We start from the raw sequence: 25,386 nt of genomic DNA on the forward strand, positions 1-25,386 counted from the left end.
AGCCAAAACTCTGCTAGATCGATGTCGACTGTTACATGCGCAGCTTTTCCAAAAAGCAGAGTTCAGTGAAATAAATATTTTTCCTGTGAGAAGAGGCTTAAGTTGGCGATCTTAACAACCCTCCAGTTCATTCCAGATCTTCTCCGAGTGGCTCACGTCAACACACCCATCTTGATGTACTTAGGATCACTTAGTAACTGCAGTGTGCCTGAGTGTCTGCCTGGCTTCTCCGGCTCGGCAGCGTGCCAGGGTGCTGGGCAAGGGGGCAAGGAGGGGTTTGGCCCTGGGGAATGCTCTCCCCACTCCTCGAGCCCCCCATAACTTCTTGGGGTCCCCAACTTTCTTTTCCTGGTAAACCATCACATTTAATCTAAACTGGAGGCCTGAGAATTCAAACACTTTTCTTGGCAAAGGCTCCATTCCTTTAGTCCTGGAGAAAATCTGCAGGAAGAATTTAGAATCAGGGACTTTGGAAACATATACACATGAAGAAGTCTGGGCTATCTTAAAAACTGACAGCTTCACTGTCCAGGCAAAAATGTATTGATGGATGGATTCATTCATTCACTTGCTCACTCAACAATTGTTTATTGGGCCATCTCCTGTGTGTAAGATTTGATACAAAGTTAATGTAAGATAGTACAAAGCTGCTGGACGTACAAGATTCATCCAACCATCCGTCCATCCATTCAACCAGCAGATATTTACTGAAGCCTCCTAGGTGCCAGGCACCTTCTGGGGATGCTGGGCCATTAGCAGGAAACTGCTTCTTAGAGCTTGCATTCTAGCTGGGGTGACAGACAGACAAGGAAAATGTAGCATATAGGATATCGGATGGTATTAAATGCTAAAGAGAAAAGTAAAGCCGGGATGGGGAAAGGGGGGCAGAGGTGGTCCCACTTAGATGAGGGGCCAGGAAAGGAGGTGTTAAGTCACAATTTGTGGGAGATGAGGGAAGATGATTCAGGAGGCACAGAAATTAAATAACAGTGACTCACGGATCACGTGCAAGTCCTGTTTCAAGTATCTTTCAGTCCCGATTACGCCAACGAGAAAGTCTCTACTTGTTAATACGTCTTTGATGCCTCCCTAAGACCCACTAATCTCCCCCTTGAAAGCACAGAGGCTTAGCAGGCAAGCATGCCTACTGGCCCTTGAACTTGGCTTTGTGTTCAGTGTGAACATTTTGCAGTTACTGTTTATATTACTATAGATGGGGAATGACACTGGCTCTTCATTTACAGTTATGAGAAGCATCTTTCTAATTTCATCTATTTTTTGAAAAGTGAGCTGATTTTATTTATTTATTTATTTTTGGCTGTGTTGGGTCTTCGTTGCTGCGCACGGGCTTTCTCTAGTTGCGATGAGCTGGGGGCTACTCTTTTGCAGTGCGCAGGCTTCTCATTGCGGTGGATTTTCTTGCTGCGGAGCACGGGCTCTAGGTGCATGGGCTTCAGTAGTTATGGCATGAGGGCTCAGTAGTTGTGGCTCACGGGCTCTAGAGCGCAGGCTCAGTAGTTGTGGCGTATGGGTTTAGTTGCTCCTCGGCACGTGGGATCTTCCCGCACCAGGGCTCGAACCTGTGTTCTCTGCATTGGCAGGCGGATTCTTAACCACCGTGCCACCAGGGAAGCCCTGAAAAGTGAGCTGATTTTAAAAAGTATTAAGGAACTTATAATACAGGTGGCACTCAAATATGGGGGAAATTGTGAAGGTGATAATGAATGAAATTTGGGACACACTTAAATCAGATGTGGGACATCCCTGGCGGACCAGTGGTTAAGACGCCATGCTTCCAATGCAGGAGGCACGGGTTCGATCCCTGGTCGGGGAACTAAGATCCCACCTGCCTCGCGGTGCGGCCAAAAAAAAAAAAAAAAAAATCAGACGTGACCCTTCTCCTCGAGTTGCCCAGAGCCTGGCTCAGGAGATGAAAGCTCTCAGTGTGACTCAGCCTGTGATCAGCACCTCCCTTTAAGGGCCTCTGGAAGGGGACGGCGTTCCCTAAGGCTCTGATGGGTCAGGGAGAGCTGGTCAGAGGGGGAGCTGCCGGGGCCACGCTTGAAGGCAGGGGCAAGTCTGGACCTGCTGAGGGAGGACAAGCTGGGCATTCCAGGCAGAGGGAACAGGGAAGCCAGGCAGCGGGGGTGGAAAGATGAGGAAAGTCAGCCAGGCAGCAAGTATATAAGGGAGCAGACCTGCTGGGGGAAGCAGACCCTTGGGAGACCACCCCAACTTTATACTAGACCTGCGACTCCTCCTCACACAAATTCCGTTCTTTGAGCACTGCTTTCCTGCGTTCTCTTATGTGATCTCGGCGGACCCACAAGGCAACACTGTGGTTAGTCCTGTTCCACAGACGGGGAGTTGCGGGCTCAGGCCACATCACCTGTGCAAGGTCATGCACTTAGCAAGCTGCTGTCAGCACTTTTTTTTAAACCTGTTTAAAAAAATTCAGATATAATTCATCTACCATAAAACACACCCTTTTAAAGTGTACAATTCAGTGGTTTTCAGCCTTTTCACAAAGTTGTGCAGCTATTGCCACCATCCAATTCCAGAACAGTTTCAATGCCCCCAAAAGAAATCCCGTACCGGTGAGAGCAGTCACGCCCACTCTCCTCTGCTCCCAACCCCCAGCCACCACTAATCTAGCTTCTGTCTCTATGGATTTGCCTGTTCTGGACACTTTGTGTAAATGGAATCATATAATACGTGGCCTTTTGTGTCTGGCTTCTTTCACTCAGCATCATGTTTTCTAGATTCATCCATGTTGTAACATATATCGGTACTTCATTCCTTTATATGGTGAAAAACATCCCATTGTATGAGTGTACCTTCATACATTTTTCTTATTCTTCAATAGCTGATGAACATTTGGGTGGTTTTCACGTCTTGGCTCTTAGGAATAATGCTGCTATGGACATTTGTGTACAGGCTTTGTGTGGACATATGTTTTCATTCCTTTGTGAATATATCTGGGAGTGGGATTGCTGGGTCATATGGAAACTCTGTGTTTAACCTTTTGGGGGAACTGCCAAGCTATCTTCCTGATCGGCTGCACTGTCCTGCGTGCCCACAGCAGTGCCCGAGGGCTCCAGTTTCTCCACATCTTCACCAACAGTTGTTACTGTCTGTCTCTTTGATTACGGCCATCCTAGTGGGTGTGAAGTGGCATCTCATTGTGGATTTGACTGGCATCCCCAGCAGTCAAGTTGCGTTTAATTAGAAACTTACTCCAGCCTCCTGTGGCTGGAACTGTGGTCAGTGGGAAGAGGCGGGAGGACTAATTGGGGCCGGAGTGCGGGGACTTCAGCAGCTGCTCTGAGGACAGGAGGCAATGAGAAGGGCAGTCAGAGGGGCCCCAGGGTTTGGAGCCTGGAGAATTTGGGGTGTGGTGGGGCTGGTAAGGGCAAGTACCAAGAATAGAACTCGGAGACTGGACCCACCTCTCCTCCTGGGTCCGGGGAGAGCTTCTTTCTCATGAGGACAGGTCTTGGCCTTGGGCCTCACTGAGATGGAGGGGGACAGAGTGAGGCAGCAGAGTTCCTCCTCAGGGAAGCCAGAGCAAAGGGGGTCTTGAGGAGCGAACCAACCCCAGGCCTGCACCAGACTCCGAGGGGGGGCTCAGAGCTCGAGGCCTGGGCTTCACCCCGCCAAGAACGCTGGGCACATACCACCCGCTGTTTCCAGAGTTGTGACTTTCAGGTCCTGACTCCCAGGACACGGACTGGGGCTCGTTCCTGTGCCCCTGGCGTGGGGGCAGAGCTCTGACGACCACAGGCCCACTGTTGTTAGTTGTCAACCGCCAGCTGATTTCTAGTCATTATCATGTACAATGTTCATGTTTCTTAAGCATTTACTATGTGCCCTTATGACGTACTCGGATGCTTTACATGCATTTAATTTCCATCCCCATTTCAAAGATGAGCAAACTGAAGCTCTGGGCTGTGAGGGAGGTCTTGCAGCCAACCCCACATAGCCAGCGAGTGGGAGAGTCAGGTCTCCAACCTCGTCTCTACTGTCCAGACCACACTGGGAGGGAGATGGTGTAGGAGCCTTCCACTTTAAGGCCTTCCTCACAGGGGGCAGATTGGTTTTCTATTGCTATGTAACAAATTGCCGGAAACTCAGCAGCTCAATGCAATCGCATTTATGAGCTCCCAGCTCTGGAGGACAGAAGTTGGTATCTAAGATACTGGGTAGACCGAGTTCTTGTTTGGAGGGTCTGGGGACAAATCCACTTGCAAGACCATTCTTGTTGGCATCATTCAGTTTCACGTGGTTGTAGGACTGAAGTCCCGCTTCCTTACTCGCTGTCAGCCGGGGCCACTTTTAGCTTCTAGAGGCTTCCGATTTCCTGGCCACATGATCCCCTCCCATTTTCAAAGCCAGCAATGGAGACTCTCTCACACTGAGTCCCTCTCATGCTTTAAACCTCTTCTGCCTGGAAGAGCCGGTCCTGTTTCAGGGCTCTCCTGAGTAGGTCAGGCCTGCACAGGATAATCTCCCTTTTGCCATAAAAGATGACATACTCACAGGAGTCATATCTCCTGATATTCACGGGCTCCACCCACACTCAAGGGGGAGAGGATTTCATGCAAGGTCAAAGGTCCTGGGGGTCATCGTAACATTCTGCCGGCCACGGAAGGTCTTAGGTTCTAATGATAATGATAGTAATGGCCACAGGAACAGTGATACTTCCTTTTACTTGCTCAGAGCATCATGGTTTCCAGACTCACTCTACATCTGTGATCCAGTTGGAGCCCAACAGCAATGCCGTGAGGTATGAACATTATCCCGTTTTACCCAGGAGAGAGACGGATGCCTAGTTAGCGTGTCTGGGGCCGGAGCCCAAATCTTCTGACCCCAAGCCAGCCCAGGGCTCTTGGAGCCCACAGCACCCCTGCCTGCCATCAGAACCCTCAGACCTCATTACCGTTCTTGGAAAGGGCGAAGCATCTCTTTCCAGCCAGCCCAGCCCTCGGGGAGCGCTTCCCTGCAAACTCACCACGTTGGGTCATAGAAACTCCAGCGTTTACAGGAACTGCTGCCGGGCTGGGTGAAGCTCACCTCATTAGGCAGGAAAACGAGTAAAGACTGAGGGGCACAGAATCAAAACAGCATGTGTGCAGGAAGAACCCCATGGCCGGGGAGGGTGTCTGGCTGAGGCTGCGATGCTCTGGCTGAAAGAGAGGGGTCCACGCTGTCCAGAGGGCCACGTGTCAAGTAGCGCTCACCACTGCCCCTCGTCTCCACGCGCCAGGCACAGGACTCACGTGGGTGCCCTGAGGGGCAGCCCCTGGGTGCCTACATCTGCCAGGCTTCTTGTGGGGTACCCTCCCCTTAATATTAACCAGGGCCCAAGACCCCAGTGGGAAATCCCTGCCCCCCCAACACTATCCCCAAGGATTCTCGAGGGTCTTAACATTTCTAGATAGCTTTGTGCTGATATGTTAATTTTTTTTTGATATGTTAATTTTTTAAAATATTTCGTTCTTCTCCTAAAATTGCTGGATGCAATTTTAAAAAGGAAAGAGCCAGCTTTGCAGCTCGAGGAAGATGAGGGATAGTTAACAGTCATCATTATTAGAAGGCCAGTAGGGCTTTACGGGGTAGGTAGGACTATTGTAAACCAAGGAGTTTGGGAGATTGGAGTATCTGCTTGCCAGATCTATAGAAAACTGCAGGCCTAAGGTGATTGGATTCACTGGAAAGAATTCAAAGCACAAACTCAAATCTGCATAAGATTACCAAGAGCACAATTCTGTTCACTATTATTTTTAGGAGAACAAAATACGCAAAGCTGTGTTCATGTCCCTCAGAAAGCAGTCTCCTGAGCAGTATTAACAGCTCAAGAAGTAAAAGCCACTTCTGTTTTTCCTTTTGACACCATCATTTTGAAGTATCACTCATCATAGGTGAGTCTGACCCTCCCAGAGGAAAAGACAGTCCTAGGGAGGATCACCGGCCTGAGGCAGGCAACGCCACACTGAGAGTGCAGGGGAAAGAGCCTGTTTGGCTGGAAATAGGTCTGTCAGTCAGTGATGTGGACGTGCTTAAGGGACAGAGCCCTATGCTGTGTTCTGATAATGGACCCCTGGATGCAAAGGTGGTTAAAAACCAACCTTCAAGATAAAGACAAGCTGATCCTGAAATATAGTTCATTTGAAGTTTTTGGATGTTTTTTTCTAAGATTAAAAAAATGCTTAGGATTATTATAAATCAATATTTATCAAAAAGTAAAAGTATATTTAGAATAGTTTTGTTTACCTGATTAAATATCTGGTTTTTGGTATGTGAAAAAAAAAAAGACAAAAAATTGTCTTTTTCCCTTTTATTCCACACTGGATGCCTGCTCCAATTCTTTCATTTTTCCTAAAGTTTTGCTGACACAAGGCTGCTGGGAGAGCGGCCTTTGGAGAGGTCTGTGGTGAGCCAGTGCAAAAGAATCTGGCTAATTTAAGCTGAGGGGGTCTCCTGGAAGGTCATGGGGAGTGGGGGTCACTGAATGGATCCAGAAAAACAGGACTGGAAACGGCCTGAACTAGGGGCTCGGGAACCCAAGACGGTCTCACGATAGACACTGCAGTCAGGGACTCACCGAAGCCAGAATGAACGAAATCCAGCATGTTCTGTCTGCTGTCCTACTCCAGTTTCCCTTCCCAGGGAGGCTGTGTCTGCTTAGCCCAGTGAGGTCCTTGTCCTCGCCTTAGTGAGGGGATGGTGGGGCTCCAGGCCAGTCCCAGCAGACTGAAGGCAGTGGGCTAGAAAAAGGGAAACAAGGTGCTGTCGGGAAGAAAGTCCACAGAATTTGGGGTAATGGGAACCCAGGGGTAGCACACTTGGAAGTAAAGTCTGGAATCACCATCCTAAAATCCCATTGCCTGGAAAATGTCCCATGTTCTGCATGTTCTGCTCTCCCCTCCCCTCCCCCATAGCCTTCCCCGTCTCCAGCTGTCAATCATCAACACGCACATGTCAGTGCCTTCTTACACGTAACAGTCCAGCATCTCTTCCCCCACCCCACCAATGCCTGGAGCCCACCTTAGCACATCCCAAAGCTCATTAAACTGCCGGGCTAAACAAAGTGTTTTCGACCTGCTATGGGTTGAATTGTGTCCCCCTGCAAAAGATATGCCGAATTCCTAACCCTTGTACCTGCGAATGTGATCTTGTTCGGAAATAGGGTCTTTGCAGATGTAACCAAGTTTAGAGGAGGTCTTCTGGGTGGGCCTTGATCCAATGATGGTGTCTTTACAACTAGAGAGAAATGCCTGGTGAAGACAGAACGCACAGAAGGCCATGTGGCCCTCGAGGCAGAGATTGGAGGGGTGCAGCCGAAAGCCAAGGAAGGCCAGGGATTAAGGGCCACAACCAGAAGCTGGAAGAGGCAAGGAAGGACTCTTTTTTTTTTTTTTTAAATATATTTATTTATTTACTTTATTTATTTTTGGCTGTGTTGGGTCTTCATTACTGCACGCGGGCTTTCTCTAGTTGCGGTGCACGGGCTTCTCATTGAGATGGCTTCTCTTTGTTGGGGAGCACGGGCTCTACGTGCACGGGCTTCAGTAGTTGTGGCCCACGGGCTCAGTAGTTGTGGCTCTTGGGCTCTAGAGCGCAGGCTCAGTAGTTGTGGCGCACAGGCTTACTTGCTCCACGGCATGGGGGATCTTCCCGGACCAGGGCTCGAACCTGTGTCCCCTGCATTGGCAGGCGGATTCTTAACCACAGCACCACCAGGGAAGGACAGGGACGGACTCTTTCCTAGAGGCTTTAGAGGGAACATGGTCCTGCTGACACCTTGACTTTGGACTTCTAACCTCCAGAACTGTGAGACGATACATTTCTGTTGTTTAAATGGTACTTTGTTACGGCAGCCACAGAAAACTAAGATACTACCTCAGGTCTCTAACCTTAGCAGCACAAAGCTGTAGAAAAAGCCATAAATTATGGTTTGGTTTTTCCTTTTAACAAGGAGAAAAAAACCCCACATCCTGGAAACTGTGAAGTAAGGTAACTAATTTCAATGGTTTGTTTGTTTGTTTGTTTGTTTGTTTGTTTATTTATGGCTGTGTTGGGTCTTCGTTTCTGTGCGAGGGCTTTCTCTAGTTGCGGCAAGCGGGGGCCACTCTTCATCGCGGTGCGTGGGCCTCTCACTATCGCGGCCTCTCTTGTTGCGGAGCACAGGCTCCAGACGCGCAGGCTCAGTAGTTGTGGCTCACGGGCTCAGTTGCTCAGTTGTGGGATTTTCCCAGACCAGGGCTCGAACCCGTGTCCCCTGCATTAGCAGGCAGATTCTCAACCACTGCGCCACCAGGGAAGCCCCCATTTCAATGGTTTCTATTTTGTAGATGAGAAAACTGAGGCTCAGAGTTTGTGGCTTATCCATGTCACATAGTTAGAAGGAGGCAAAGGCTGGACTTGAACAAGATTTTGACCCCAAGACTTGTACTCATCATCCTTCCTGGGAATGTGTGGCTATGCGTCTCACAGGTTAGTGCAAAGACCCCAAATCCTAGGCCCCAGATGTCACTTTTCTTTATTACATGAGCTCAAAAGTTAGTACTAGCTTTGTTCTTACGGGAACTACCTGTTCCAGCCACATTTTCTGTAACATGAGCCTCTGTAAAGCGAGCCTTTTTCCCTGGTGATTTTCATTACAAATCAGAGATTCACTCCCACCAAAATCATCTCCCCGTAGACCCAAGTAAGAATGTTTGGCAAAGAAGGAATTAATTGATAAACAGCTTGTAGTATACTAACTCCAGTGTCTGCCTGGAATGTTTTGCAACACTTTTGGAAACTCCAGGATTATGATTTCAGCACAATCTGTTTATTTCAGGCTATTAAGCCGCATGTGTATTCCGCATGCTTGGGAATCCACTGGCTTCACTCTGAATGGCAAGAACGGAGACCCTCTCTCACTTTCGGGTGGGCATTTGTAGCGGTTGGTAGAGCAGGGCTGCAATCCCTGGGGAGACCAGTAGGGGGTCTTCTTCCAACAGGAAATACATTTCAGGCTGAAGATTCTCTAAGTTCAAGGCTTTGGGTGCTAGAAAATAAGTCTGTTTCTTCGGGATGAAACCTACCCTCCTTACAATGTGGATTAACCAGTAGGTATGAAATCACTCAGTCCTGAGAATGGGGCAAGAAAAGGTGTGAAAAAAAAATCTGACTTCTCCTGCCTTCTTGCCCCTCCCGGGAGGCACTGGAGCTGAGGCCAGGGTGCCTGGGACAGTCTCTGTCTTTCCAGTCGGCACCAAGGGGTAAAGGACACTGCACGTCCGCACTGTCGAAAGAAAAACCAGAACGGCAAGCTGGCTTGACTTTTCTCTTGTAAATTGTTTGCCTTGGGACAACCAGATGGCTCATCTCTTGTTGACCCCTTGACCATTTCTCGTGCTGTTAACAGCCTCTATTAGCAAACAGTCCCACTCCACTGGCCCATATGCCTGTGCAGGAGTCCCAGGGCCTGCTGGCTGGGGAGCCTCGGGCATTCCAGGAGGTTGACTCAGCACTGCTGGGCTAGCGATCTTCATCAGGGTTCAGGGTCTGGGTACTTCAGCTGTAAATGGGGTGAGGGGCTGCCTTACAGGCTGGAAATAGGATGGATGATGTAAAGGCTTTGCAATCCCTCCCACCCCCCAGCCCCTCGTCCCCCAAACCCCTGGCCCTGCCTTTACCATGACAAGACCTGGTTGTGATTAATGTTTGAGGGGTGAGAAGGGGGCTCTTGCCTTCCTGGGCAGTGGGCAGGGAGCGCTCCGTCGTCCCTGTCTGGGTTCCATCCTTAGGCACTGCCTCCTTCTGGACCTTGTGGGTATGATGCGGGGGTGAGATTTTAATCCTAAGAGCTCCCAGAAGCCCCGAATCTGGGGTTGGGTATAAGAAACAGATGGACATTTTTAAAAGCTCACTCCAGTTTTCAGGGCAAGTGGAGGCGGGGAGACCAGTGGAGACCCGAGAGGTGATGGGGCTTGGTCCTGGGGTAAGGGTGGAAAGAGGGGACAGATTCCGGGTGTTTCTGAGAAGCAGGGTGCAGAGTGAAATCTCTTGACCAAGGAGGAGGAGAGCGATGCCCTTGAGGGTCTTACAGCCCAGCTGCCAGCAGGACAAAATTCTCACCCACTGTAGACTTCTCACTTCTCACTATCTCACTGTAGACTTCAGTGGTCCACAGATCTGAAACAATTTTAGAGGTGGAAATAGCAGGTTCTAAACTCTAAAGCATAGAAGGAATGTTCACAGACCCAGACACGTAAATATTTGAAGCTTCTGTTACACACACTCACACGCACACACACCTCATTAAGAGCAAGGTAAAAGGTAAGTGAAGGGCTGGGACAAAATTCAGAAAAGATCACCAATCCAGGATTTATAAATAGCCCCTGGAAATCAATGAGATCAAGCTGGATAACTGGGGACTTCCCTGGTGGTCCAGTGAATAAAAACAGACTCTGCGTTCCCAATGCAGGGGCCCCGGGTTTAATCTCTGGACTGAGATCCCACATGCCACACAGTGCAAATTACAAAAAAAAAAAAAAACTAGGTAACTGTACAAAGGAATATGAATTTGTAAGTTCCAGAAAAGAAGACTCTAAGGATAATGTACATATGGAAATATGCATGAGCTCACTAGGAATCATGTCCAAACATAACTTCTACCTGGGAACCACTCAGTCCATTTTAGAGATCTGGAAGTTGAGGCCTGCGGTTGATAGCACAGGCCAGAAGCCAAAACTCAAATTCATTAGACCCAAAAACCAGAATGGGATGGAGTGAAACCTGCAGCACTACATTTCACTGAGGGTCAAATGAGCTGATTTGGGTCAAGTGCAAGGTCCGGCCTGGCTCTCTTAGCTCTTCCATCTTGGGGGGTCAGGCCCAGCGGACTTGGGAGTAGGGAAGGGGGAGATAAAACTGAGAAAGGGGGAGACAGGAAGGAAGGGTGAATCTGATTTGCATAATAAAGACTTGTGTGGGAGGGAGCTGGATAGGGAGCCCCAGGGCAGGGTGGGAGGTGGAAGGATTGATCTAGAGGCAGACAGATTGGAGGCGGGGCTAGGAGAGGGCCAAGGGCAGGGCCACGTGAAGACTTTTGTGCCATCCCCACCCCCCCAGCACCTTGGCCTTCCGGGGACAATTCCTGCATAAAAAATATTAAATAGTATAGGATATTATGACTGGTATAAAGATGGATGTATAAAATAAAATACAGTCTATTAATATATATAAATAATATAATTTTACATTATATAATAAAACATTCTCTTTGACCTAAAATTTCATTTTGTAGTCTTCTGATTTTAAAAGTAATCCTCACGTTTTCATGGGGCCTGTGCACTCTGCCCCCATCCCTAGTGGAGAAGTTGGCCCTAACTTGTTCCACAGACAGCAGTCAGGAACAGAATTCTTTCCCAGTCCTTTTGGCTGGTTTGGAGAGAGACTCCTGGGCTCTGATGTCCAGCTGTGTGGCGGGGGGAGGGTCTGTGTCCCCAAGATTACCGAGAATTCCAGGCGGTTCATCCAGGGTGGACGGGTTGGCCCACGTGGCCGGCAGAGTTCTGCCTGCCTGGGTTTGAATCCAAACCCTGCCTGTGTTGAGCTGCCCCAAACCAGTGTGTGCGTTCATCAGCAGTCAGGTTCTTTGGGATTAAAAAGGTAGGTAGCCTTTGGGTCTCTCCTGGCCTCCAGGTAGGGGGTTACGATGAAGGCAGGTCTCACGCAGAACTCTGATGTTACAGCAAACACCCCCCAAGGAGAAGGTCAACCTCTACTCCAAGCTCAAGGCCTCACGCTCAGACCTCCAGGCCTTCATCCATACCCTGGCGTGTGCACACGTGCGTGTGAAGGGTGGTGGTGGCAGAGGCCCAGTGGGAGCTGTAGGGCCAGGGCCTCTTCTGCATATGTTGGGCTGCCGGGGCCCGCAGGTTCCCACACCCTATTCATGTCAGGAGAAGGAGCCTGAACAACATTCGTAGCCAACGGAATACAGTATCTACAACACTACTCCTTTCACCCGTGAGAAATCGTTCCTGACACCCAGCATGCTAATTCACCAGCCCTCTCGTGCAGATCTGACAGCTGCCTTTAACCTTTAACCCGGTCCTTCCCATCGGTCACCATTCTGCACCCCACCCCCGCCCCCGGGGGACAGTGCAGTGTCTGCAGACAGTCTTGGTTGTCACAACTGGAGGGTGGAGAGCTCCTGGCATCAAGGGGCGGGAGGGATGCGGCTAAATACGCAGGACAACCTCCACAGTGAAGAATGACCCCAAATGTCAGCGGCGCTGAGGTACAGACCCTCCCATAGCCGCTTCTGGAGTGCGGACCCACTTTAGCGCCCTGCACGCAACACCTACTCACCCCTAGGATGTGGGCTAGGTCTACGCACACGGGCCACGCTGCCCTCACATAAGCGTTTTAAGGTGAGTTACTGAAGACCTAGTGCTGCCACGTGTTAGTTCAGGCCATTTCAGTTCTACCAGCCTCAGGTTCCCGGTCTGTAAAATGGGGGTGGTAACAGTGCCCACCTCAGAGGGGTGCTGTGGGGAGATGCCCAGTCCCTCCCGCCTGACCGCATTTTTATTGCTGGTCCTAAGCAGGCCAGGGTGGGGGTGGTGCTTCCAGAGGCTCAGCTTCATCACCTCCCCCCATCTCTGGGCAGCTCCAGCTTCCCGTCTCCCCTCCCCACACCCACACACACTCCTACCCCCGTGGCGGCCTCAGGAGGCTCCTTCCCCCAAGAGTTGCTGTCTCTTCCAGGTGACCCCTGGTCAACCCGCCAATGGGCGTGTGTCGGTGGTGATCAGGGGCCATTTAAATTAGAACACCCTCTGGATATTTCACAGAAATTCATGAGTCATTTTTGCCTCATAAAACCCAGTGGAGTTAGCTGGGAGTGTAGACGATATCTGCGGACTTTAATTAATTTTTTTTTCTTTTTTTTAAAGAGGAAGGTTTCTCCTCTGATCCCAGGTTCATCCTGAGAAGCAACGTTCTCTAGGTTGGAGGACACGCAGTCAGCTTGGCAGCTTGATTACTGTGCGACTGAGGACGGCTTAGTCAATCTCTCGATTTTCTTCAAATTAACATTTTTTTCTTAATTTGAGGGAATACATGTCCATTGTAGCACATTCGTGAGGTATTGTTTCAAAAACAAAACATGCTGTATACAGTTTACATCTTGCTCTGGTTTACTCACATCTTATCTCAAATATTTTCCCATGTCACTATTCCTCAAAATCATATTCCTAACGGCCGCACAAATTTCTTTTGTATGGGTTATCTAACCTGTCCCTTGCACTTGGCCATTTGTGGCTGCACCCCCAGTGTTCCCATCTGTGAAATGGGCACAGGTGTGCTGTGAAGTCCAATGAGAGGGCCTGCCCGTCCTCTCCTGTGACTGGTCCTTGACGAGCCTACAGGCCAGAGTTGGAGCAGGACAGGAACTCCTCCCAGGCCTGCCCTGGGCAGGAAGAACACAGGGGGCTGTGGACTGCATGATACACTGAGGCAAGGGCCCTCTTGGATCCCGGATCCTGACTCCCGTGCCTGGTCTTGAACCATCTGGCCATCAGGAAGTTTCCATTTGCCCTGCAGCTGTGGGACAGTGGACTCTGGGGGGACAGTTGGGGCTCCCCAAGGAGCTGCTTGCTCTTCTCTTATACCAGAAGCTGGAACCATCAGCCCATCTGTCTCCTTGAGGCCAGCTGGCCATCTGCAGAGACACACCTGGGGTCTCCAGGTGCCACGGGCTCCAGGTGCCACTGCCACGGTGGCCCCTGAGAGCTGGTGGCAGGACCCAGGAATGTGGGCTGCCAGGCAGGTGGGTGCCTACCTGCTCTATTTAAACCAAGTGCCCTTCAAATCTGTACTGTCTTCATTTAAACATGCTATTTAAAAAAGCACTTTAAATCATACAGAAGACAGCTTGCTCTAAATGGAAGATTACCTTAAATGAAATTCAACAAAACAAAACAACCTGACCGCATTCAAGCTCCTCCTCTGCCCGCCCCTGGCTCTGTGCCCGGGGCCAGCTCTGTGCTCTGTTGAACAGGAAGGGCGACAAGTGACAGAGAGCCAGGGAGCCAGGATGAAAAGGGGACTAAAGACTAAAAGACTAAAGACTAAGATAACTCTCCCACCGAGTGACTCATGGAGTCCACTGGGCATCCCTCACTTGGCCCAGAGTGTGCTGTGCTTGAGGGAAGCCTGAGTTCTAGCCCAATCCTCCCATTTTACAGACTGGGAGACAGAGGTTCAGAGGGGAGGGAACTTGTTCTAGATCACATGCGGCTGGAACCGCATTCTCCTGTTTCCCCGGGCACGTCTTCCCGGCCCCATACAACCTGGCTCAGGAGGCGCTCAGCAGGGAGAGGGGAGCCCAAGCCGGCAGGCGTGGAAGGCGATGGAAGGCGTCCATCCTGCGTGGGTCAGCTACGGGATTTTAAGTGGGCTCCAGCGGAGGAGCAGGGGACTGGGTTTTGGCAGGGACAGGGAGTTTGGATTCTTCTGACTCTTCCATTCACCTCTGGGTGAGCTGGGCAGGTCGTCTGACCCCTCTGGGCTGGGTCTGGCCATCAGTAAGATGAGGGAGTTGGACTCCATCTGGTGCAGACAGTCTGGTTCCCAGAGAAGCCTCCTCAGGACGCCCTTCCCTCTTATGTATAAACTCACATTCCTCATCCTGGGCTATTCTGCCATTTCCTTTCGTGCTAAACCAAAGGGCTATTTTGGAAACTCCTATAAGCAAACTAATCCCTGGCTGGCATTTGAACGGATATAAAAGAGCCCTAAGTGAGGGACTCAGGCATAAACGCTGCCCGGCCCTGAGAGCCCACACCGTTAAATTTAGAAGCATCACTTCCAAATGAGGTGAAATTGCAGGTTCCCTGTGGCCGGTGGGCAGCTTTGGGCAGCACCGAGCAGGACAGATTTAGCAGAACAGGCTCCGGTTCCCTCTGGCTGCACCTTGGGGGAAGAGGCCCAGGACGGTCCCTTCAGTGTCTGGGGAGCAGCTGCTGGGTAAGGAGCCCCTTCAGCTGGCCCGCCTGCCCTGCGCTCCCCAGCTGGATCCAAGCATCAGGTGCTGCCCGGGTGCCGGGCCAGAGAGAGGCAGCGAGGGACACGCGGGGAAGAGGCAGTCCTGTCTGCCACCGAAGGTTTGGGACCCGCATGACTTCTGTACCTCTCTCCTCTGCCCAGGGGCACAGTGAGGTCCCTGGCCTGCCTCTCATGCCCTGCAGAGTGCCGGCTGCCCAGGGCTGCCCGACCTGCCTACAGTCCAGCTGCTAAAGGGTAATGCCGGCAGGGGGAGGGGGAGGGGGGGATGGTCTTGGGGGAGGAGTGGGGTCTCCAATGTGCCCAGCCTCTGTTCTGAGCTGTCAGTGCCGCTGTTGTGTCAACAACTAAACATTAAGAGTATGACCCTTGGTTAAAGGTGACAAATATCCGTTGGGACTTGTCAGGAGCCCACTGAAGGCTCCTGGGATTCCAGGGGTCTCAGCCCGGCCATCTCATGCCGAGTCCACCAGAGGAGGGATTGTTTTGCAGCCCGCTGGGTGAGATCACAAGGGTCAACTACAAAGGATCAGCCCCACCAGGGATCGGCCAGGAGAGGCGCTGCTGGGATCTGACGCTGGTCCAAAGGGACCTGGGCTCCCACACCCTGAAGCCTGCAGGGGATGGGGCTTGATGTTTCTCAGCCACCCCCAGTGCTACGTTTCTAGCTTGGCAGGTCTGGGTCATGAACCTGCTTCCATTCTGGGGCCCCCTCCCTCCTGCTCAGGCTCATGGCAGCGGAGGGGGGGTGGTGTCCTCAGCACAGCCCCTGCGGAAGCAGGTGCAGCCTAGCACGAAGTAGCTGGGCTTTGGAGCCCATCATGCCCAGGTTCAAATCCCAGCTCTGGCAGTTCTGACCTGTGTGACCTTGGTTGAGTCATTTCCCGTCCTCTCTGAGTCTTGGTTTCTTTATCTGCAAAATGGGAAGGATAATAATAATATTTGCCTCATATAGTGTTGGGAGTATTAAATGAGATTTTAAACCTTTAGAGCAGGTAGCAGACAGAGTGCTGGCCACCCAGGGGTCATCCATCAATAGCTGCTGCTTTTGTAAATAATGTTTTAGTGGAACATAGCCAGGCTCATTCATTTGCACATTATCTGTGGCTGCTTTTGCTCTAAAACGGTAGAGTTGAGTAGCTGTGACAAAGACTATAAGGCCTGCAAAGCCAAAAAAATTCACTATCTGGCCCTTTACGAAGTCATTTGTCCACCCCCGCTTTGGAGTCCAGTACACAGTGGGAGTTCTTATCTTTATCCTGTTCTTCCACTGACTGCGCCTTGGGATGCACAGCCTGCTGAAGTGGGGGAAGCGGCCCCAGCTTTTCAATGCTTGTCCTCTGGTCCCATAAAGATGCGCTGTGACTCTTTCAGGCCCTGGAGAACGCCCCCGGCCCCACCTGCAGGGAACTCTCTGTCTAGTGGGGGAGGCAGACAAGTCACCATTCACCGTCCACCATAACTAAAGTGAGGCAGGGACCGGGGGGAGGTCCAGGAAAGCTTCCTGGGGGAGGTGACATCTGGGCTGGAAGAGGAGCGGGGAGGGTCTAGCCAGGAGGCCAATCCCCATGTGACAGCCAGACCTCACATTGGAAAACGTGGCTCCCTGAGCCAGCCTCTTCACCTCTTAGAGGCTCTTTCCTCATATGAAGAGTGGGGTCATTGAACCTCATGGCCCTGTCGTGAGTAATCAATCTGCAGCCAGGTGCTGGCACATTGCACGGGTCTGCACTGAACCTTAGTTCTCCTCCTCGGTCCTCCTTTCCTAACGCTGGGCAGGCAGATGGTTGGGTTTGTTCTAGCAAACTGCATGCAGAGGAACTGTTTAGCGATTGTCTTTCTCTCTTATCTTGAAGTGGAGGACCTGGGGGAGGCTGGAAGAATGACCCAGAAGGCCTGGGAGGGAGGGTGGTGGGGACGTGGAGGGAGAAGGTGGAGGGAGGGCGTTCCGGTCCCCAACCCCCCGGGGCTGGCTCCAGAGTCCATGTCCCACCCGCTGACCTTGGGGATCTCCCTGCGTGCTCCCTCCTCGTACCCTTGCTCATCTTGGCTAGGATGGAGGGAGGGTGCGTTTAGCAGTTTCAGAAGGTTCCAGTGCCACCCAGAGCCTGTGCTGATAGGGGTGGGGGCAGTGGTATGCTGATAAAAGTTTAACAACAGGCAGAAAAACAAACAAACAAAAACACCTCAAAACCTCATTTGTAGCACTTGCCCGTTTCCACGCTGTACTTAATTCTGTCATGGCTGATTTCAAGCTACCAACATTCCTGAAAATTTAACCGTCGACTCTTGTGAGCTGGCAGCAGCACAGCCCAGGCAGGGACCGTGGGGGCGTGAGGGTCCTCCCGTGGGGCTGGGGCGAACCCCCAGAGCGCGGGATGCCTGCCCACGCACCCGAGAAGTGCTGGCTCGGCAACAGTCACGCTCGGGTCCTCAGCCTGGCTCTGCCGCCTCCTAGCTGGGTCCCTGAGCTCGTCTTGTTACCTCTCTGAGCCTCAGTTTCCTCATCTATTGAATTAGGTTCGCAACAGCTCCTACACCTCAGGGGGTTGCGTGGATCTACTAAGATAATTTACATAAGGCAAGTAGTGGACAGCTGGCCTGATTATGAGCGCTCGGTAAATGGTGCCTCCACTGCCAGACTGCGTCAGTTTCCCCATCCGTACACCGGGCTGCTGTTCACGGATCTATTGCGTGGGACAGTCCCTGGCACTGGGGCTCCACTCAGTGGGTGCTCAGCAGACACTTGCCGCTTCCTCCGTCGGGGCCAGAGGTCGCTCCTCGGCTCATCTGCCCCAGCAGCTGGGGTCTCCAGGCTGGGGTCTTGGTCAGCCGATGGCACACAGACAACCAGCTCTTTCTGGTGTCTAGTTCACATTATGTGCTGTCAGCACATTGTGTCCTTGGTCCTTTTCTGAATTTCCATTTTACAGATGTGATCACCGAGGCCCAGAGCCGGTGAGCGGCACAGGTACAGCTGGGGTTTGAGCCCAGGTCTGGCTTTGTTGCTTCCAGAGCTCACCTATGCACAGCACATGTGGGGCTGTGGGGTGCGGGAGGTATCGGAGGAGGAGGAAGCTTGTGGGGGGTCACGCAGATCTGCCAGGGGGTTCAGAGTGAGGGCTCTGGAGCTTGTGGTGGGAGCTGACTACAAACAAAATGCAGGACTAGACACTGGATAGATGCGGTTGCAAAGGGAACGTTATTCCAGGCAGAGGCCCCAGGGTGGGCAAAGGTGTGGAGTCTGGGCTCAGCCAGTGGGTGGAGGGGATGTGGGAAGCAGGGGCCCTACCGAGCGGGAATAGGAGGGAGTTGGCGAAGCGGAGCTTTCTCAGGGCAGTGGGGTCCCTGGAATCCTTGCACTGACGCCACCCTGGCTGAGGACTGAGGTATAAAACTGTAGCAGCAGAGATTTAGGTTAGATATGGGGGAGAACTTTCCTATTGTGTTGGAAGACACTGGGCGATATTCCCAAAGGATGTGGTGTTATTTTTCCAATCTCGAGATGGTTTGGAAAAACGTAAAGACAGCCAGCGTTCTAGGCTGGCCTCCCTGCAACCTGGGTCAGAGATGGGGCAATGGATCTGTGGCTTCTGGAAGCCTTTGATGCCAGCAGCCTGGCCTCATGTGAACTGGGCTGACTCACCCCCTGCTCAAAACCTCCCATGGCTCCCAGTTACCCTTAGCCAATTGCAAGGTCAAAGTCCTCCCTGGGGCCACCAAGGCCCCTGACCTGTGCTCTGATGGCCTCTCCAACCTCACCTGGAGCCACACCCCAACCCACTGAACTTCTTTCCATTTCTGGATTACACCTTGTCCTCTGCACCTCCAGGCCTTTGCTCATGCTGTTCCCTCTGCTTCAGATACCTTTCCCTCCCCCGCCTTCCCCTTCTTCCCTCCTCGGCCTTCCCTTCTCAGCTCTTGGTCGCCTCCTCCGTGGGTGGGTCTGGTACCCCCATCATTTCACTGTGGACTCCCTGCTATAATAGTGGCTCATCAGCCTCCTGCTGGACTGGGAGCCCTGGAGGGCGAGGGCCTTGCCTGCCTTGCTCAGTGTCTGGCACACAGGAGGTGCTCAGTGGGGGTTTGTGGAGGGGGGTCAGGGTTACTGGCAGAGAGGAGTAGCCGAGGGGAGGTGAGGAGAGCTGGCTCACGAGCTGCTGGATGCCCCCTGCACGAGGACTCAGCATTGCGCAGGCATCGAGGACCCAAGCACAGGGTGCGGAGACCTGGGTTCGAATCTTGCTCCTGCCGCCCCCCCACCAAGCTCCCTGACCTCACTGAGCCTCAGTTTTTCTCATCTGTGAGCTGGGGACAGCAGCAGCCGCCCCCTCTCTGGGGCTGCTGTAGGGCCCTTGGGGGCCATGGTGGAGGGTGGCCGGCCTGCGGTCAGCACTCACCGGGTGCCAGTGCGAGGCTGACTGTCCTGCCCTCTCCCTGCAGGTGACAGCCATGTCGGTGAGGGTGCGGTTCCTGTCCTCTGGGGACACAGGGGCTGTGGGGGTCATGGGCCGGAGCGCCTCCTTTGCCGGCTTCAGCAGTGCCCAGAGCCGGAGGATCGCGTAAGTTCTGCCCGGGCTGTGTGTGGGAGGCTTGTTTGAGGGCCAGGGATCGGGGGGCCGGCGGGGGCATCCTCCTCCCATGCGAGTGACCCTGAGGCTCACTCTCAAGCCAGGCCTGCAGCGCAGGGTAGTGTGTGTTTGTGTCTGTCTGTGTGTCTGTGTATGTCTGTGTCTGTGTGTGTGTGAGTGAGACTCCTGGTGTTGGAAGAAAACTGTAATTTGCTTCAGATCTGAACAGGTATCACCCCACATGTTCCTGGCAGTTGATCCTGGAAGCTGATCTGCCTGAGCTTATCAGGCCCACTTGGCAGATCAGAAAACTGAGGCTCAGAGAGGCAGAGCTGCTCACCCAAGGTCACACAGCAAGACTGATTCAGAGTTGGAACTTAGTCTCGTAGGGGCCAGGTTAGGAAGGAATGTTCTTCTTGTTTGATAGAATGGGAAATAGGGCCACCTGTGACCTGGGGCAAGTGACTTCACCTCTCTGAGTCTGGTTTCCTCATCTGCAAAATGGGGATCACAAATGTCCCTCCCTCATGGGCTTGTCATGAGGGCACAGTGAGGTGACACATGGTGAGCTGCCGGCACGTGCTGGCACGCAGTAGGGGCTTGTGGGAAGTTTTCCGAGGAGGAGGAGCAGCCTCTGCAGAGACGGGCCTGGTTGGTACTGACCCTCCAGACGTGAGTTCATGGCTGATCTGCGATGTGTCTCCTCCAGCTGCAGGTAATGTCTGGGAGGAAAGTGCGTTTCTGCTCCTGGGGCCACAGCCCTGCCAGCCCAGGCGTGCCGGGCCCCTGGCTCCAGGGATCCTGAGGGCCCCAAACGGCTGCCAGTCTGAACAGCTGTGGTGGCCAGGCAGGGCCCTCAGCCAGAGCAGGGCGCAGAACCAAATCTCCTCCCGGCGCTCCCCTACCTGACACCCTCCGGAGGCTCCCATCCCACTGAGAGCACAGTCCGGTCCCCACACGGCAGGGTCTCGCCGGCCAGCCTCAACCTGAACCCTGGGCTTTAGCCCCGTTGGCCTCTCTGTCCTCCAGGCCTTTGCACAGGCCCTGCGCTCCCCCTGGAACCCTCCCCACTGCTCTTCACCTGGCCTGGTCCCGCTTAATCTCATCAGGCCTTGGCTTCAAAGCCACTTCCTGGGGGTTGGGGGTGTGGACCACCCGAGCCCGGCAGGCCCTCCTTGTGCTCTTTCCCTAGGGCTCCCCAGCTGCGCGTTAGAGCCCCCCTTCCCCTCCCCCCCCCCGCCCCCCATCACTGTGAGGCTGGCCCTGCGGTCAGGCCCTCCCAGCTCACTCGCCTTGTCTCAGGGCAGCTCAGCTCCTCAGTTCTGAGGTGTGCCTGGGAGGAGTGGCATCTCAGGGCTGAAATCCTGGAAGCACCCTTAGGAATCCCTAATTCTTTCCACAAGTATTTATGGAGCATTGACTCTGGTCAGGCCCTGGCCGGGGCTCTGGAGACAGACCCAGGCCCAGCCCTCCTTTCAGGATGGAAAACAATAAGCCAATGATAGTCAAGATGGATGCAGCTGGTGGCAGGTGCCCTGAAGGGGTTAAAGCAGGGAGGCAGGAGGGCAGCAGGGGGCTTGGAGGAGGCCCCCAGTGAGGCATTTAAGCGAAGGCAGAGAGAAGAGGAGCCGATCACGTGCAGACAGGGTGTGGGTGTGGGAAAGCCTTCCAGGTGGAGGGGACAGAGGTGCAAAGGCCCTGAGGTGGGAACGAGTTTCGAGGGACAGAAAGTAGGCGTGCGGCCGGCCTGTGCGACAGTGGTGTAAATGTCCTGGACCCCTCCTGGGGCTCCTCATCTTGCCCCCCCCAACCCTGCAGGGGATTCTGGAGGATGCCTGGCTTGGACGGGTTCTGAGATTCCTGAGTGGCCTCCATCTGGCCTTGCCCTCTGTAGTCCCCTTGTCCAGGGGTGAGGAAGAAGCTGCCCATGCTGGCAGAGAAGCAGCACATCTATTTTTAACTTCCTGTCTTTGTACAACTCCCAGGGGTCTGGACCCTTGGCTCTGGGGCTGGATGGTCTGGATTGGGTTTCAGGCCTCACCTCTGGCATTATTTCCCAGGTAATCCAATCAGGCTGAAACACGGCCACATTGCCAAGGCGCTCAGCGGCGGGGGCAGGTCAGGCAAAAATAACCTTAGATAGGAGAGCAGGAGAGCCCGGCTCCAGTTAGATGTCCCCAACCCTTATCCCTGCCCTGGCACCTGAAGCCCCTTTGACTCTGGACAGGGTTGTTTTTTCCCTTTATTGCGTAATCAAAGAATTCACTTGGGGAAGTAATCTGGTGAGGAAATTTTACACTAAGGTTGAATGACTGCTATAACAAGGCCACATATAATAAATATATAATAATATATTATAACATAAGGCCATATATAGTAAGGTGGGCAGATGAAGAAGAGGGCCAGGCCCTGACATTGTCCCATTCTGCCCTGACTGACAGGCACGGGCTGCTCTTAACCCCTTCCTGCCATTCCTCAGGCTGCCAGGCAGGGACCCTCCTGAGCCAGGAGCCCCTGCAAGGTCCTCACCACCTGGGAATTCCTCCACCGTGATGGCTGGGAAGTGTAGGTGTGAAAACTACGCAGCAGCCCTTGATTTTCAAGGAGAGGAGGCTAGAGAAAGGGGACAGAGAGGAGGGCGAGACCTCAGAGACATGTATCAGGAGAAACAGGCTAGTACACAGGAAGCACCCAGAGCAGAGCTTGACCTTTGCGAGTGCCGTGTGCGTGTTTGTCATCATTCCTGGGCATCTAGTACAACCAGATGCAGGAGGAAAGGTGCGCTGACACCCAGCTGTGAGTCCTCAGCTGAAACGTGTCCGGTCGGTCCTATTATTTATTGCCCCGCCCCCAGCCCCGCCTACCTCCGGATCCTGCACCTGCAGCCGCCGTGCACCGGGGCCTCCAATAGTGTCTCCCAACGACACCAGGTAGAAGGGCTGGCCCTGTGGCCTCACGTGAGGGCTGGGGCCAGTGGGTCACACGTGCCCATCTGGAAGCTCGTCTGGCATGCCGGGGGATGTTTAATATTTACTGAGTCCTCCCAGAACTGCTGTGACATCCGCCCCTGGAGGTTGCTCCCTGCCTTGGCAGTTGTGACACTGGGCCAGACATACAACCTGATTTCGCCATCCGGAGGCTGCACATACATCACCATCCCTGGCGGGGCTGGCCCTCGGGGTGGCCACCACACCTGCTCTGTTGAACCTCAGACAAGAGCAGTGGGTTCAGAGCTTCCCCAGGAGCCGGTGCTATCAGGCACAGCCGCAGAGCGAGGGCGAGGAAGTTTCCAGGTAGATGGAATTGGGACCCAGCAGAAGGCATGCATCTGCCGGGGACTGCAGGACTCTGGGAGCTGGCAGGTGAGCGGGGCTCCTGCAGCCCCACCTCCAAGCTGCTCGCCCAGCCCACCTGCCTGCCTGCCCACCTGCCGGGGACCCTAGCCTGTCTGAAACCCGCTTCTCTCGAGGCTGCAGCCCTGCCTGTCCCTGCCAGCCGGGAGATGGCAACTTTGTGGAGGGTGTGTTCCAAGAGGTGGGTGATGTGGCCTCCGGGAGGGTCGGGGAGGAGGGAGCACAGTCCCTTCCTGGGCTTTGCAATTGACATATAATATATGTCACTTGACATATAATATATGAATAACAGCAACAGCAGGTGCAGGGGTGAGCACTACTGATGTGATAGGCTTTGTCCCCAGGGCTGTGTGCACATTACTCAGACTCAAACATCGCCTGATTGGAGGAACCTTCCCTGTTCACCCTTTACATTCATTATCCTGCCTTTGTTTTTATTCTTGGCACTAGGCACTATCTGATATATAATTTTTTAAATTGAAGTATAGTTGCTGTACAATATAACTGATATGTACTTTTAAAAATTACCTTATTAACTTCAGCACATATATAGCACTTACTCTTTCCTGGGAACTGCTTGAATCTCTTTACATTTATTAACTCATGTAACTCTCACAGCAACCCTTTCTCTGGTCCCCATTTTATGGATGAGAAAACTGAGACACAGAGAGGTTCAATAACTTACCCAAGGTCACACAGCTTATAACTGGGGGAGCCGGATAGAGACCCCAGCATGTGGTTCCGGAGTCTGTGCTTGCTACCACTTCCCACGGTCTCCCCAGCTGGCAGGGCAGCTCACGAGGGGCAGGGGTTTTGTCTGTTTGGGTCACTGTTCTACCCCTGGCTCCTAGAATGGCATCTGGTGTATGATAGGAGCTCAGTAAATATTTGTTGAATGAATGACCATCTCATGACAACTCCGTGGGGCAGGCCCTCTTATTATCCTCCTTTTACAGATGAGGAAACTGAGGCTGCAGTAGATTAAATACCTGTGCCCTCTGGGGCTAGAATTTGGACATGGGCGGCTGACCAGGAGCTTGTGTCCCATGGGATGATATGAGTTCCTAGCTTGGTGAGGCCCCTGAGGTTTCCAGGGCGGGGTTCCAGGTCCTTCCTTGATGCAGCATCCTTGGGACCCAGTTCTCAGCATCCCCGGGCAAGCCCTGGGATCTGTATTTCTGGCACGTTGGCCTGTAATGTGGCTGTGCATCCATGTTTTGGGGAACCACGGGGTTTGGGGCTTGATGCCCGACAGCAGGGGTGGACAGGACAGCTCTACCGAGTCAACCACAGGACCCTGTGACCGTGCGTGGAATGTGCAGCGTGTGGTTGGCTTGGAAATACAGCCCAGACACCTGCCAGGCCTCTTGGGGACCAGGGCTTGGCGATAGCCCAGGGGCACTTCTCCCAGGCCTGGAGAAGGGGCTGGAGCTGTGTCCACTTGCCACCTGCCCAGCTCTCCAGACCACAAGCCCCCCACCCCTCCCCGCAGACTGTGAACCCTTGAGGGTGGGACTCTGGCCCCTTGGCTCCCATCATGTGTGTGACTCAGAGAAAGCCCCGCTCTGTGAGTGTTTGAATGAATGAATGAGCCTGTGACCTTGATTTTAGACCCTAAAAGGGCAGCAGACTGTGAGGGGAATCCAGGGATACTCGGAGCTCGGTTTCTAGCAGGAGGACGTCTCCTGAGTGAAGCAGAAATGGTGAACCCCTGAGAAAGTGGTCCTCCTACTGTGGTCTGAGGACCAACAACAGTGTAGAGCTAATGGACGGTCTGCTCCATAGGCTGTCCAGGGTCTGTTCCTTCTCTCTTGTTGCTCGGCCATCCCTGTGGGGGGCCCCAGTGCACATGATTGAAGCTGGCTCTTCAGTGCACCCAAGGAAGATGAGGACGGAAGGGGGAGAAGTTCTCTTCCAAGGAAGCGGAATATGTTGACTAACCCAGTCCTGGGACATGGGTTTGCCTCAGAATGCCCATGGATGCATGGGCGTGTGCGTGTGTGCGTGTGTGCGTGTGTGTGTATGGTGATTTGTCAGGCTACCTCCCTCCAAACTATATGTATAAAGAGCAGGGTTGGGGAGATGCCCTCGAGGGAAATTGAGGTGCTATTAACAGAGGGAGGGGAATGGATGTGGGGCAGGCAAAGCCAACAGGTACCCAACCCATGGGTATACCACTGGACTATGATTTGGCCTCCCACATAGCTTTGCCTGCACAGAGCTTGATGAAGAGCACAGACAGCATTGGCATTTGGGCTGCTTGATTGTATTTCTCACTGTAAGTTAATTTCTCATATCAGGTTAGTGTCATTATTTTTTTAATCCTCAAATCCAAGCCCTCATTTTACAGATGAGAAAACTGAGGCCCAGAGAGTCTTGGCAACTTTCCTGAGACC

General features: G+C 52.8%; 1 protein-coding gene across 1 annotated transcript in view; it reads left to right on the forward strand.

Annotated features, from left to right (window-relative positions):
- Positions 1 to 25,386, forward strand: part of RIPOR3 (RIPOR family member 3) — a 72,709-nt gene that overhangs the window by 23,828 nt on the left and 23,495 nt on the right. The window contains exon 2 of the mRNA XM_068524823.1: positions 19,510 to 19,628. Within this exon, the coding sequence (XP_068380924.1) occupies positions 19,510 to 19,628 (119 nt within the window). The remainder of the gene's footprint in view (positions 1 to 19,509; positions 19,629 to 25,386) is intronic.

Source organism: Eschrichtius robustus, chromosome 16 (assembly GCF_028021215.1).
Source record: "Eschrichtius robustus isolate mEscRob2 chromosome 16, mEscRob2.pri, whole genome shotgun sequence".
Lineage (NCBI taxonomy): Eukaryota > Metazoa > Chordata > Mammalia > Artiodactyla > Eschrichtiidae > Eschrichtius > Eschrichtius robustus.